We start from the raw sequence: 15818 nt of genomic DNA, 5'->3' as shown, positions 1-15818 counted from the left end.
TGAGTTGACTTCCTCTGTGGTCAAATGGTATGGCCGTTTTCTATCCTTTTATTTTTTTCATGATATACATATATGCATATTTGCTTATTTGGACTTCATACATATATTTTGTATTTTTTACTATTTGATGGGGTTAATATTATTTTAACTTTAATTCTAACTTTAATTTATATTTTAAACTGTCTTGATTGAAATATAGTATGTCTTTGTGGTTTTAAAGCGTTTTTATGAAAAGAATTATACAGGAAGTAGTGATGTCATTTAAACACACCTTTTTCAGGTTGTATTTTAAGGCTTGGCGCCAAATGTTTCACTTACTTAATTCTTTCTGAGGAAGCTGCTAACTTGGATCAGCAGCGAAAACGCTTTTATTTTGAATAATAAAGTTGCGTTCATACAGTTTTTGGAAGCGTTTTTCATTCCTTTGGGTGACTTCCAGGTGGTACTACTGACTGCTACTTTCCGGCTTTGTTTTCATTCAGTTTGTCTTGCCGGATTTCATTGAGTCAATACGTATCTTATACATCTTTGTGAAATTGTATTCTTTAATTCTATAGGCAAGAATGTTTACTTTGTAACTAATGTAACTAATATGTAAAAGACGTGTGCTTAGTAATTGTATTTTGGAGCTTTTCTCCCCAGCCCTCCACTGAAAATGGGCTAATAGCTGGCCCCCAAATCCTCCATGAACCAATATTCCTAAGAGAGGGTGCACTGGAGGACCCCCCCTTTTTGCTTTATTAATTGAAGAATGTCACTGAAGGTGACATCTTCTAGAGGCAATCGTGGAGGACCTTCACCCTCATCAAAGTATATGCCTTCAGTGACTGACTATAGAGAGGAGTCAAAATGTGTCCTCTTACAAGTCTGCTTGTTTAGTACCTGCCCCATTTAGGCTTCTGGTGAAGGTTCAGAATCAGACTGGGAACTCGAATGGTGAGCAACCCCAAGGCTGGAGAGACTGACTGTCCCTGTCAACCAGGATGAGCAGTTTTGAATACAAGACCCACCAGAGGTCAGGATGGAACTAAGCCTGGCAGGGACACCTCTTCTCTCAAATGCCTTGAATGCCAAAGACAAAAATGGAGCAGAAGTGTTCCACTGATCCAAAATGAGAACAGGAGGGACGTCATCAGCTCTAATCTGTTCCAGCTCTGAGACTGAAAATGGAACCAAGGAGAAGGGACAGATCTGAAAACTTCGGCATCAATCCCGTCCCCTAAGTCTTGGCTCCAAGGCGTTGGCTCTGAGACTCATCCTTATATGACAATGCTGGAGTTGTTGGGAGAGTAAGATAAACTGTTGGAGACAAAATCAAAAGACTGCCAGCTCCTACTTTGGTGCTCTGGCAGGAAACCTCAGATCCATGGGCTTTGAATCCAAAGGTTGAAACAAAGTGGAAGAAACCAATGGAAGGGCAGACATGATTGTAGCTGAAGCCACAGAAATGGCCAGTGCTGGGAGAGCATGCAGCCGAATGTGCATCCAAAAGAACATATGCATCATCCTGCTGACATCCACTTCTGCAAGACTCCTCAACGAATGGTAGGAACTTAGAGACAAAGCCACCAAAGGTGGCTGAGATGAACAACTCTCCTGAAGCAAAGTTGAATGAAGCCTGAAATACACTGGCTCTAGTAAGAAACATGGAGGAGGCACTGGAGATTGGATCCAAAAGGTTTCTGGATCTGAATGTTTAGGTGTCTTATGGTGCCGGACCAAGAAGACCTGTAGGATTCAGTGACTGCTTATTTCAGTTTTTCTACTCTCTTCTCTGATTCCTCATCTCTCTCTTTCTCCCTTGATTTCTCTCTCTCCTTTTCCTTTTCCCTGGATTAATTGGCTTTATCAGGTTTCTTTACAGGAGAAGAGACTTCTGAAGCAGAGGGAGCCAAACTCTCTGCTTAGGTAGGAAGAAACTCTTTTAGGATAAACTTGAACCCATGTCCCTGAAGTGCTCTAGGACCAAAAGAGGCAGAAGCCTTAAAATCGGTATGCAAATATGCCACCCCCATGCAATACACTCACAATGAATGAGGGTCCTGCAGTGGAATTTTGTGGCCGCAGTCAGGGCACTTTTTAAATCTGGTGACCTTGACTGACATGCTGGAAAACAATTAAATCACCAACTGCCCACAAAAGCTAGCCAACACTGCTCTCAAAATAAACAATGCTTTAAAACCCAAGTAACTATAAGAGCAAAGTTTTTTTCTTTCTTTTTTAATGGGGAGGGGTAAAGGATACAGAAAAAAGTGGCTAGCAAAGAATTAGTTACAACAGGGAGCACAAATTTAGAACCCCCCCCCCAAAAAAAAACATTTATCTGCCTAACTAGTCAGAGCCTTCAAAGACAATGTCCTTCTGGATCAAGAGGCATACAAGATCTGAGCTACTCTGGGGAGCAGAGGGAATTGTGGGCAGGATCCAAACTCTCTGAAAAAGTGTCACAGTCAAGCTGATAATCCAAAAGTTGAATTATATGAAAAAAGACAACACCAGATGGAAACATTAACATTCTTATACAATAGGTAAAGTAACACACCAAATACAAACAATTCTACAGTCAATTCAGCAGAAAACACTATTTGGGCACTAACAGATAAATGCAGAGGGAAAGAAATAATGCCCCAAAGGGTTTATTATCTGAGCTCAGTAGCTGAATAAACCCAAAATAAGGAGCAGTCTTCAAAGAGATCCTTCTCTAACTGTGGAATTTGAAAACTGAAAGGGTCCTGCTTGTGGGTCTGAAAGGCTGTCCATGTACTGTCAGGTGATTAGTACATCCCACCTACAGACAGGTGGTGGGAGGGGCTCTAAGCTTTGATAGACTGCCAGAGGAAGGGTAGTGGGGCACTACTACCTGCATGCCATTAATGCAGTATGTTTGTTGAACATTGATTTGAACAAAATTCATGATTAAGGAAAGAAATTCAGTCTTACTCTTTCAACTTTAGTTTTTTTTCTGCACCCCTTGAACACAATGCAATTAACCAAGAGTAAACTATAAAACCTATAGAGGAAATAAATGAAATGCAGTAAGCTAAGCTGTCTGGGGCCACTGGGCCTCAGAAGCCACAGGGTTTCTAGATGTTCTGAGGTGCATTTTAGAGTTTATTTTTTAAGTAACCGTTTTCATCTCATGATGATCTGAACCATAATTACGGAGAGAAATTTGGTCTTGCTCTTCAGCTGTGCTTTTTCCTACAATCATTCAACACTGCCTAAATGACCAAGACTACACTATTACAACAGTGGAAGAAATAACTGCATTAAGACAGCAGTCAGTCACCAGATGCCATAAGGAAATTTAAAAAAATAATGTCATCATCCCTTGTCCCCCGCATAGGCTAAGGAACCCAGGGGCCCTTTTTAAGCCTAGCCATGCTTCCCATATGTACCTGACAAGTTATGATATCCTATGGTTATTTTAAGGTGTTTTATGGAGGCTTGGGCATGGGTGGTCAAGCATTTGCAGGCTGCCTCTGTCTACTACAGACATAGGTGTCAGACCAGGGGTAAGTTTCCTATTTCCCATCCGGTGGATCAAGTTACTCTTGAAGTGGGTTAGGGAAGAAATCTGCTTCACGTGGATGGCAAGCCTGTTCCAGAGAAGGTGTAGTCTCTAAGACACATACCTGTTCCTACAACATATCCTATTTATACTGCAGACAATGTTTAAGTCTCTGGATCTGGTAATTCTGATGTTATTTGTTTTCCAGCTGTGCATCAGGTACAGCAAAGTGGGATCAGAGGACGCTTTGTAGGCCAGGGATAGATCGCCTCTTTGAAGTCTGTGGGAGATAAAATACAGGGATATGGCTTTGAGGCGGTCCACATAAGACATGTTGTTTGCACCTTTTACTCTTTTCATAAGAATCCTCTGAAGATGCTCCAGTTGTTGCATACACCTGGCCAGATTCCGAAGGTGACGTTGCACTCAATGATTTCTGATGACAACTGAGTAAAGTGGAATAATGAAATCCTTGAATCTAGAAGCCATACCCTTGCTTATAAGCTACAGTGACCTTCTGCGCACATCTCTAAGCAGGTCCAGTTTTAGACTAGGTGGGGTTCAGGTCACATGTGACTACGACATTTGAGTCAAAATCCACTTTGTGGTGTGGAGGCCACTAAGAGATCTGGAGGTCTGGATGTTTTATGATGCATTTTATGTCCTTACTACTTTGAAAGATATGACTGTTTAAAATGAGTAAATGACAAGGGAGTAAGTTACTTTCATCTGCACAACCCAAACCCCCCGTACAGTTATCAGACATTAAAGTATACCCAGATGATTCACCCAAATCATAAAGCCAGAATAATGTGCAAACAATAACAGCTACTCATTTCATCCACAAACAGCCCTAGCAATTATAGCTACTTTATCTGTGCATATCTCATATGTAACCAGTTTTTTTAAAACAAAAATGAACAGCTGCTTATTTGTTTATTACAGCAAATAACCTCAGTGTTTCATTGCTTTAAAAACTAAATAAATAAATGTGAAAAGGTGCCCCTACAAGAATGGCATCCTAGGCAGCTGCCTAGACGGCCTAAACATAAGGCCAGCTATGGTTGCTGTAACCTTACAGTTCTTTACATTAAGTAAAAGTGTCTCAGGACTAAACTCCCAACATAGGTGAGAAAGTTTGCCCGCAAATTAAGTATAAGTTTTAATTGTGCTTCAGACTGATTTGTGAATTCAAGCATAATTTGAACTCACTTCATACAAAGCAATACCATAAGAACCACCTGGAGCTAGCCTTGGGCTTCATTTAGAGGGTGCTCCTTCTTTAAAAAATTACTTTTCTGTCAGCCTCACTCAGCATAGAAAATAAGACAGGCATCTGACCTTTCAACACTCCACTCCATCCCCAGACATTTGTACACTAGTAACCAGCTAAGTAAACCCAGCTATTAATGGATGGCATCTCTTACTCTATGCCAGCAATCTGCTACCAGCAATAACAAATGAACTTTTTGATTCAGTTCAGGATTTTAATCTTTATTCATTTCTTTCAGATTTATAGCTGCATTTAAATCACTACTTTATTAAAATGTTTACTTTAGTCTGTATTTATTGCAGTTCACTTTCATTACTAATTTTTCTTTATACTGTTATTTTTGTAAAGTTCATTAACATTAGTATGATCCTCAGAGTGCTTCTACATTTCTGTTAAAGGTTAAGGATATACCTGTGATGAATGATTCATCAAATATGTAACCACATCACTAATGAATGATGCCACACTTCGGATCACTTTCTTTTCAGCAAGTTTTCTTTTCTTCATTGCAGTCTGAATAGCGAAGTCCTTCAAAGCAGGAATTTCTGTAAAAAAAGAACCATTCACTGGGGTGGACCTCAGAAAAATGTTTTGACTAGTCTATTGCATCAGTGCACACAAACGAAGTAAACTGCCTAAACACAAATGTTCAAATAAGTAATACCACACATACTATGAAAATGCATAACTGCATAAAGGGCAAGGATCTGAAAAAAGTTATTTACTAACTGTAAGGACATTTTTAACCTACGTCTGAATAATACAACCACATTTTAGCACTGTTCAACAGACATTTTATACAACTGTTTAACACCTTCTGTATACACATGTTGTGTAAATTCCTGAAGAGACAATATCTGCAGATAATGTTGGTCCTGTAAGCCGCTATCTCCCAGAGTTAAGTGAAGCATGATTACGCAGATTTAATGTTGATATATTTTTCTTGCAGCTCATATGAAAAGAGAACAGATCACTGAAGTTTTACATGAAACATGAAACTGTGCACCTTTTTTACAAACCCCCAGATGGAAACTGTTTTATTCTCTGTGATAAATTAGATGCAAAAGTAAGTGAAGGGGAGAAGGATTGGAGGAAAACTGAAGATTGGAAAAAGTAAGGAGAGCAGGCTATATATGGATGGTGCAGTGGTGCAGAGGTAGAATTGTCGGCTCACAGCAAGTGGTTCTCCGGTTCGATTTTCAGCTGGAGTGCCTTCTGTGCAGAGTCTGCATGTTCTCCCTGCGTTCGTATGGGTTTTCTCCAGGTACTCCAGTTTCCTCCCACATTACAAAGACATGCATCTGGAGTGTTTCTCCCTGGGCCTCTGCTGAAAACTGGCTTCATTCCAAGTCAGATTTACCCGGTAAACAAATGGTAAATAAATAAATAAATAAAAATACAGCAGTTCACGCAGAAACATATGATGACGACTGACCAAGAGAAGCAGAGTATAATTAGGTGGAAATTAATAATATGTGTTCAGGTTAGAGAGGTACAGGAATCCTCAAGTTGTAGTAAGAGGTGGATAAAGCATCAAGATTTGTTGTTGTGTCACACTTCCATGAAAGGCTTGTTGTAATTCAACATTGTCACTGTCCTACTTTAAGACTGAAACTACTTTTACAAACAAACCTTATGAACTCAGAAGTACACAAGATAACAGTTTCACTCTAATACACCCTCCATTTAAAACTGCTGTAGGTGAGATAGTCTTCTCTAGACTGGGACCGGCTACCTGGAACCACCTGATTATAGATATCAAAACTCTAGAAACTTGTAAAAGCTTCAAAGATACACTAAAAGAGCATCTCTTTACTTAATCTACCTGCAAATGCTACCGTGACAATGTAACTAATCATCCCATATCATTAATACTATAATCTATTTAATAACGTTATCTCAGCTTCTTAATGCAGTATCTTAAATACGCAAATTCTGCATACATATATATATATATATATATATATATATATATATATATATATATATATATATCATAATTTTATGTATTACATGTATAATTGCATTGTATTTTATGCACATATCAGAATGAATTCCATATATATCTTTTTTTTCAATGCACAATGACTGGAACTTCTAATATTATTTTATCTGCATTCAATCTTACTTTGTTCTGAATTTTGCTATGTGTTCTCCTTGCATGTAATACTGTTGCCTGAAAGACCATGATGTATTTTCCTGCTGTTTGAGTTTGGGTCATGGCTGAAAAGAGGTTAACAGATCAGTCTACTTACCATGTGAACAAACAGTTAAATAAATAGTAAATGTGATAATCTATGATCTGGACCAAGGTTTCTCATCCCAAAGTGACTGCAACCAGATTCACATACCATGAAAATTAATAGAAGTAGCCAACAAAGCAAACTATCACTTAAATGTTTATTACCATACCTTATGCCTTATGCTATGGGCAAGATTTTGTTTTTATTCTAGGTGCTGCAATTCAATTACACTGATACAACTCCATGAACATTTTGAAGAGACACAGTTTTGTATTATTAGTTTATCAACATTAGCAGACACTTTTTGATGGATTCCTGGCTGGGTTAATCATTTCTAACAATCAGAATGTTGCAAAACTCTAGATAATCCCTTGCTCAAGGATGCAACAGATACATGTACCTCTCCAAAGCCCACCTGTTTGTGTTTTTTGATTCCCTTCCTGCAACCAAGAAATACAAATGAAGATGTGGCACTTTGCTAACAAGTAACATGTACTGTAAGTATGTAACTATTTGAAATACAAATGAAGATGTGGCACTAACAGTGCTAATGAGTAACATGTACTGTAAGTATACAACTACCTGAAATATAAATGAAGATGTGGCACTAACAGTGCTAATGAGTAACGTACTGTAAGTATGTAACTTCCTGAAATACAAATGAAGATGTGGCACTTACACTGCTAATGACTAACATGTACTGTAAGTATGTAACTACCCGAAATACAAATGAAGATGTGGCACTAACAGTGCTAACAAGTAACATGTACTATAAGTATGTAACTACCTGAAATACAAATGAAGATGTGGCACTTACACTGCTAATGAGTAACATGTACTGTAAGTATGTAACTACCTGAAATACAAATGAAGATGTGGCACTAACAGTGCTAACGAGTAGCATGTACTCTAAGTATGTAACTACCTGAAATACAAATGAAAATGTGGCACTAACAGTGCTAATAAGTAACATGTACTGTAAGTATGCAACTACCTGAAATACAAATGAAGATATGGCACTTACACTGCTAATGAGTAACAAGTAAGTATATAACTACTTGACATACAAGGAGCACCAACAGCTGAGGCTGGATGGAGGAGATACCTATATTCAGATATATGGACAAAGACCATACCTGAGCCATCAAAGAGGGCTGTCTTATAGATCAACTCATATGAGAAGAATATATATGCAGTATATATTATTATAAACCTTATTTGAAAGGTTCTTCGTTGTGCTGAATCTAACCTAGTAAACCATCAGAGTAAGATGAGTCAGGGGACCACACAAAGACAGAGCCAGAAAATTTATTTTTATCCTACTCTCTTTTGTTATCACCTTACTAGGTCTGTCTGAACATTTATGGTAACTTTCTACAAATTATAGTTTGAAATAAATATATGGCAGGCTGAGTACTTGTACTGTTCCTTTAAGGTCTCCCTGAGCAATATTTATACAGCAGACATCAGACTACAACTTATCACTTTTCTGCAATATATTCTAATGCTTTCAGGAACAAGTTGCCTGCCCACCTTTCTACTGCTCTGCTTTTAAGACTCCCTGAGCATTACTTATAGAGAAGATGTCAGACTACAGCTTATCCATTTTCTGTAATATATTCTGAAAACCTGCAGGAAACAACACTTTGTCTACCCACCTTCCTACTGCAGCTCTTTTATGCAGAGTCTCAGCTAGAGTGCTCCTGCTATTTATTTACTTTTGGCTAGCCTACATAAGACCAATCAATCAGTTGCCGGTGATTGATTCACCAGTCCGAGGTCCAATGACAGGAGTATGACAACAGAAGACACCTCTCAGTCCAGTTAAACACCCAAATAACCATAGTATCATGGTGTTGCATTAAATAAAGTATTACAGATTTTATAATTTGAGTCTTTTTTGATTATTTTTACTTTTTTTGGCTTAGCATTTATTTAACTACATTCAAGTTATGGCTCATGAATCATCTGCTCAAGGAGAGAAATGGAAGAATGGCTCAAGGAGTCAACCAGCCAAATTTCACTTTGCTTGGAATGTGAAACGTGTATTGGATGAAGGTAATTTCTATAGTTCAATGCCAGTCCTGCACTGACCCTCTGCAGAGGGAGGAGTCAGACTACATAAACGTAGCTTGTTTAGGTAACGTGGTAGATGAGTTGGTAGACCTTATAAGCATAACCCCAATAAATCTGCAGTGGTTTTCAATCCATAGCCTTTACAGTCAGAGGAATGCATACAGCTCCCTGTCCAGAAAGACCATTTCTTTTGAACAGTGAAAGAGCAGAGATGTTCTCCTCACCCTGGAAATGAGGCAGTGAAAAAGGAAGAGACAATTTATTTATAACTGCATTTGTTGACTGGATAAGTACTGTGACACCCTGCACTGGCCGAGTAATCAAGGAGCCTCAATCCTCACCACTGGCAACAGTGAGGGATGTACACAATGGGAGGATGACAAGTATACACACACACACACACACACACACACACACACACACACACACACACACACACACACACACAGTAAAGTGCAATTTCTCTTAAGAGCACACAGAGATCACAGTCAGTCTGGGGCTGGTTCATCCCTCTTTCTCCAGACCCCCAATAAGACTCCCCAATTGCACAGCTATAGGGTTAAGATTTCAGCTAAGGGTCCAAGCCAAGACCTCCAGCACCCTCTCTGTCCCACCAGTGCTTCGTGTCCCTGTCCAGGTAGCTGACACACACACACACACACACACACACACACACACACACACACACACACACACACACACACACACACACACACACACACACACACACACACACACGCTTTGAGATTTGATTTATATACAAACACACAGACACTCCTGGGGAGGCTGGCACAGGTTTACTAGCTGTGCCCCCTTCTGCCCAGACTATAAGGTAGTTATCACTGCCACCAACCCCTACTTAGCTACTATAAGGCCCTTACAAAGGGTGTCCAGTCCTACTGTGTAAAGTTACTATTATCCAAATGGTAGTTTTGACCAAGCGCCAGGCTATTTAGGAGTGACCTGTACAGTGTCACCAAATACATATGCAAGTACCCTAAGAAGTTAAATATGTCTCACCAATAGCAGCCACAAAGATAGGTTTAAATATATTTAATAATAAATAATAAAAGAACAAGACAATAGTAAATCAACACAGTAATTTCAGGGTTCAAAATCACAGGTAATATTTTAAAACAACATTGCAGGACAGTCTCAAATAAATACAGAAAACATCTAAACTAATCTTTACTATACTCCTATATATATCTAAAGGAGATACTATACCCTAAATCTTACTTACAGAGCAAGTTTAGATGGTGATGACGATGAGTGGATATTATCAGGTCAAAGACAAAATACAAAATGCACAGTCTCTCTCTGAGAGAGTTCTTAAATTAATATCAACTATTACTGCTGGGTTAGCGTGGATGACATCAATCTTTGTCACCTGACTTCAGTTCCCAGCCTAAACAGAAACTTAACATAATTTAACATCTCTGTGTGAGAACTACATATCGCTCAGATCTTTGTAGTTGCTAGAAGACATAAAAAATAAAACACTTACAAAACAATGCAGAAGGCACCCTAGTTCAAGACATCCTGTCTCCTTGCTGCATTGAAATAAACTTTTATAGCACAATCATAAAACAGCCTAATTTCAACTTACTTTCTTGAAGTTTTGCAAGTTAACTCTGTACGTTCTACTTTCTACTGTTAAAATAATATACATTTGCACATATATATAGTTTATATGCATTTCTGTTCTAAGTCAGCAGGGTATGCTGTGGTTATATCTTAGCTCAGTACATAATATACAGTTCTGTATAAATCATATCAATATTCACAAATGACATAGAATTATTTACAAAATTCCAAATAGCTGGGCTGGCAGTGTCACAAGTACACTGATCCAAGGATCCTTTTCGGGCACAACCTGGGCAAGGAATTCACATTCACATTGACAATATTCTAGGTCAGCTTTAGATTGGTGAGGATAGTCCACCCTGTCAGTACCCAGTGATAACGGTCCTGCACAAAGAGAAGGTATGCTAGCATGTAGTGACTTTGTAGCTATTGACAGCTCACAATTCATTTCAACATCTGCATCCTCAGGTATGCAAAATGTACCATGAATATATTAGTAGCAATCAACCCCAGAGGACACAACAGGGTCCTTACTTGGAGCCTTTTTTATACTCACATACTGACCCTGCTTACATCAAAGTTGACAAGGCTATGACATTCTAGCCTCAATCATGGAAGGAATGACTGACACTAGATAAGTGTGCAATTCCATGCCACTGAAGGCTACCCTCTGAGATGAAATAAGACAGGACTTTTACAGTTTGTAGTCAATTCAGGGACTATATCCGTGGCAGTTTATATTCCAGGGATGCAACCAGGAAGTCCTTTGACAGGGCAACCAGACGCCAGGCAACCAGCTAGAGGACGTATAGAGTTTCTTCTCCTGACTGGCCTCTACCTCCTAAATATGTAGCCTGATGAACACTCTGGGCACAGAAGACAGCCTAAACAGCAACACCTTCTATTAAACAGGTGCTTCCCACAGTGAATCAAAATAACTTCCTGCTAGACTACAGGCAGTAATATTCCAAGAGGTATCCATCATGTCTGGCAATACAATGAAGGTGCTCTGCAACAACAGGGACACAACTCATTGGAAAACCACCATCTGGAATATGATGCACTGAATGTGCTCATTGAAATTCCTAAGGTCTTGGATAGAATAGAATCCCTATGTTCCTTTCAGAACTAGGAAAAGGCAAGATTAATATCAATGGAATTGTTCTATACAAAAGAAAATCACAATAAAATGAGTACAGCCTGGGACTGTCATCAGAGCTCCATGGAAAAAGACTGGTCTCTGAACAGATCCTGTTCAAGAAGAGGATGAAAACTCTTTAAGATTTAGCTATCTATAATCACAATGAGAACAGCTAATCCTTTCTGAAGGCACTGTAAGTCAAAGCAAATGGAAATAACTGCCCTAGCTGACATCCTCAACAACAGTCCAAAGTCTGACAATTGTGCCAGTGTGATAATTTCCTTAGCAACTTAGCTACCACCACTGACTAAAGAAAGACATTTCTGACAATTAAGGCCCTAGTCAGACTGTATATGATATTTATTTTCTTGTGGTTTGGCTAGGTCTATCAGAAGAAAAAAAGAAGACAAGGCTGAAAGGTATTCATAGAGGTGTACTGCTGCAGTAAGTGCCTACTTCCTTTCTTCCTTTTCTAGAGATTGTGAAATAGACCTTGAAAGTACTGGCTGAATAAAACTTCTATTGAATATGGCACAAGAACCAGCCAAATGTAGTACATGTAAAAAATAAATAAATAAACAATGTGACACTGCCAGCCCAGCTATCTGGAATTTTCTAAATAATTCTATGTCATTTGTGAATATTGATATGATTTATACAGAACTGTATGTTAGGTCCTGAGCTAAGATGTAACCACAGCATACCCTGTTGGAACATAGAAGATTAACCTGCAAAACTTAAGAATAGTAGAGGTTAAGTTACTTTATAGCTGGGCCATAAACAAGAGATGTTATCTCTCAGTTTCAATGCAGAAGCAGACACAATGTCTTCAGCTAGAAGTTGTTCTATTGTCTTGAAAGAAAAGCAATTACTAGGTTTAAAATATAAAGTGTTTTATTGTTTTATGACTTCCTAATAGCTACACAGTTCTGAGCAAATATCTGAGAGATATGTATTTCTCACACAGTGATGTTAACATTCTGTTAGTTTCTGGTTTAGCTTGGGAACTAAAGTTGGGTGGCAAAAAGTGATGTCATCCAAGCTAATCCAGCAGTAATATTTGATATTGATTTAAGAACTGTCTCAGAGAGAAACTGCATTTTGTATTTTGTCTTTGACCTGGAAACATTCATCACATCTACACTTGCTCTGTAAGACTTAGGGTACAGTAATTTCTTTCAGATAAAGTTAGGAATATAGTAAAGATTAGTTTAGATGTTTTCTATATTTATTTGAGACTGTCCTGCAGTGTTGTTTTAAAATATTTCCTGTGATTCTGAGCTCTGAAATAACTGTGTTTGTCATTGAGTATTATCTTTTTCTTTTACTATTTATTATTAAATATATTTACTCTTATCTTTGTGGCTGATACTTGTGAGATATATTTAAGCTGTTAGGGTACTTGCAGTGTTTGGTGACACTGTACGGGCCACTCCTAAATAGCCTTGGTCAACACTACCATTTGGATAATAGTAATATTACACAGTAAAATCGGACACCCTTTGGTAAGGGCCATAAAGTAGCTGATAAGAGGGGTTATTGGCAGTGATAACTACCTTATAGTCTGGGCAGAAGGGGGCATAGCTAGTAAACCTGTGTCAGCCTTTCACAGGTGTGTGTGTGTGTGTGTGTGTGTGTGTGTGTGTGTGTGTGTGTGTGTGTGTGTGTGTGTGTGTCTGTGTGTATATACAAATCAAATCTCAAAGTGTGTGTGTCAGCTACTTGGGCAGGGACATGAAGCACTGGTTGGACAGAGAGGGTGCTGGAAGTCTTAGCTTGACCTCTCAGTGAGATCTTAACCCTATAGCTGTGCCAGTGGGGAGTCTTAATGGGGATCTGGAGAAAGAGGGTGAAACCAGCCCCAGACTAACTGTGGTTTCTGTGTTCTCTTAAGGGAAATTGCATTTTATTGTGTGTGTACCTGTAATCCTCCCATTGTGTATGTCCCTCACTGTTGCCAGTGGTGAGGATTGAGGCTCCTTGATTAATGGGCCAGTGCAAGGGCATCACAAACAGCATTAACAAAAGCAACACTGCAAAGCTTCTCTCAAACACCTACATTTTTATTTTGTCCTGCTAGTGTTAGGACTTCATTGGAACTAAAAAACAAATCTAAAACTTTTTTTAAACAACCTGAAGGTTATGCTACAAGTCAAGTAACAAAATGTTAAATGTTTAAAGACATTTTTTTTAGTATTCACATACTAAAGCATGCATAATTTTAAAACATAAAAAATATTTTGAAACCACTAAGAAGATTGAGTTTTCATCTATAAAATACTACTTTCTGCAATATGGTCAAACAGACTAGGGGCTTTATCAGCCTGTAGCCTAAGGTGTCAGACCAGTTCTCTTTCTATATACCCTCTCTGTGAACATTTTCTACAACTGTAAATAAAAATAGTGATCTGGATGTTGTTCTATAAATTTAAACAAAGAATCAATATAATCACATTTATTAATATTCATACACTCTTTTCCTAAATGTCCTTTCTGTCTTACTTGCATAAAAAGCTGGGCATTTTTGGCAAAATGGAATATAAAGCAGTGTCAGTGGCACAACAGATAACAGACTTAACTTTGGCGCAAAAGGTTGTGGATTCTATTCTCACACCTAGCTGATGAATTGCTAAGACCACAGGGTAGTATAATGGGGTTGCTGTACTCATAAATGTGTCATCCTTCAGATGAGATATTAAACCAGAGAACCATCTATTTGAGTTGGTGGTAGCTCATGTGGATATAAAAGACCTTATAGCATTTTTCAAAATAGTAGGGGTTCTTTATTGATTATCATTATAAAGGCTGCCAGCCCAGCTAGCTACAATTTTGTAAATAATTCTGTGTCATTGAAAATATTAATATGATCCATAGGCTTGTCTACAAATGTAAGAAAACTATATGTGCCGTACTGAGCTACAAGAATGTAACCACCGTGCACCCTGCTGGAAAAGAGCAGAAATGTGTATAAACTACATGCCTATGCAAATGTATGTGTTGATGGTAAAGGCTGGAATATAGAGAGTTAACTTGCAAACTCTAAGAAAATAAGTACAAATTGTTTATGACTCTTATCTCTGTTTCAGCTCAAAGCAGACACAATGTCTAGAGTTGTAGGTTTTCCTATTGTCTGGAAACAGAGGTAATTGCAGGTTTCAAATGTAAATGTGTTTAACAGTTTTATGATTTCCAGTTCCAGGCAAGTTTCTAAGAGATAAGTGTCAGCTTCTAAGAGAAAAATATCCTTGACACTAAGGTGTTATATTTTAAGTTTCTGTTGGCCTGGAAACTAAAAGCAGAGTTGACAAGAATGATGTAATCTGAGATGACCCAGCAGAAATGTTTATTAGTAACTTAGAACTATCTCAGAGAGAAAGTCAGTGCATTTTGTATATTGTTCTGGACCTGTAAAAATCCTCTTACCAGCACTAGTCTTTGCTCTGTAAGTAAGACTTACAGCAAGATTAGTCTAGATGTTTTCTGTATTTATGTGAGACTGTCCTGCAATGCTATTTTATAAGATTTCCTATAATTCTGAACTCTGTTGTCACTGTGTTGAGTTAATGAGTATTGACTTGTGCTTTTATTATTTATTATTAAATATATTTAAACCTTTTAATTGTGGCTGGTTTTGTTTAGAGATATTTAAGCTCTTAAAGTACCTGCATATGTATTTGGCGATACTGTACAAGCCACTCTGGAATAGCCTTAAAAGTTCTGGTCGCACTTACCATTTTGATAACACTAACATTGCACAGTAGAATTGGTCACCATTTGTAAGGGCCTTATGGTAGCTGATAAGTAGTGGTTGGTGGCAGTGATTACTACCTTATAGTCTGGGCAGAAGGGGGTATTGCTATTACACCTGTACCAGCCTTTCCAAGGTGTGTCTGTGTGTTTGCAAATAAATCAAATCTCGAAGTGTGTGTGTGCGTGTGTGTGTGCGTGTGTGTGTGTGTGTGTGTGTGTGTGTGTGTGTGTGTGTGT

At 38.3% G+C, this 15818-nt stretch overlaps 1 protein-coding gene across 1 annotated transcript in view; it reads right to left on the bottom strand.

The window, feature by feature from the left end:
- Window positions 1–15818, bottom strand: part of LOC122798817 — a 3666270-nt gene that overhangs the window by 1763368 nt on the left and 1887084 nt on the right. The window contains exon 13 of the mRNA XM_044067940.1: window positions 5196–5329. Within this exon, the coding sequence (XP_043923875.1) occupies window positions 5196–5329 (134 nt within the window). The remainder of the gene's footprint in view (window positions 1–5195; window positions 5330–15818) is intronic.

Source organism: Protopterus annectens, chromosome 3.part1 (assembly GCF_019279795.1).
Source record: "Protopterus annectens isolate FY-2018-M chromosome 3.part1, PAN1.0, whole genome shotgun sequence".
In the NCBI taxonomy this organism is placed as follows: Eukaryota; Metazoa; Chordata; order Ceratodontiformes; family Protopteridae; genus Protopterus; species Protopterus annectens.
The sequence above is the reverse complement of the archived record's forward strand: the minus strand, read 5'-3'. Positions and strand labels throughout refer to the sequence as shown.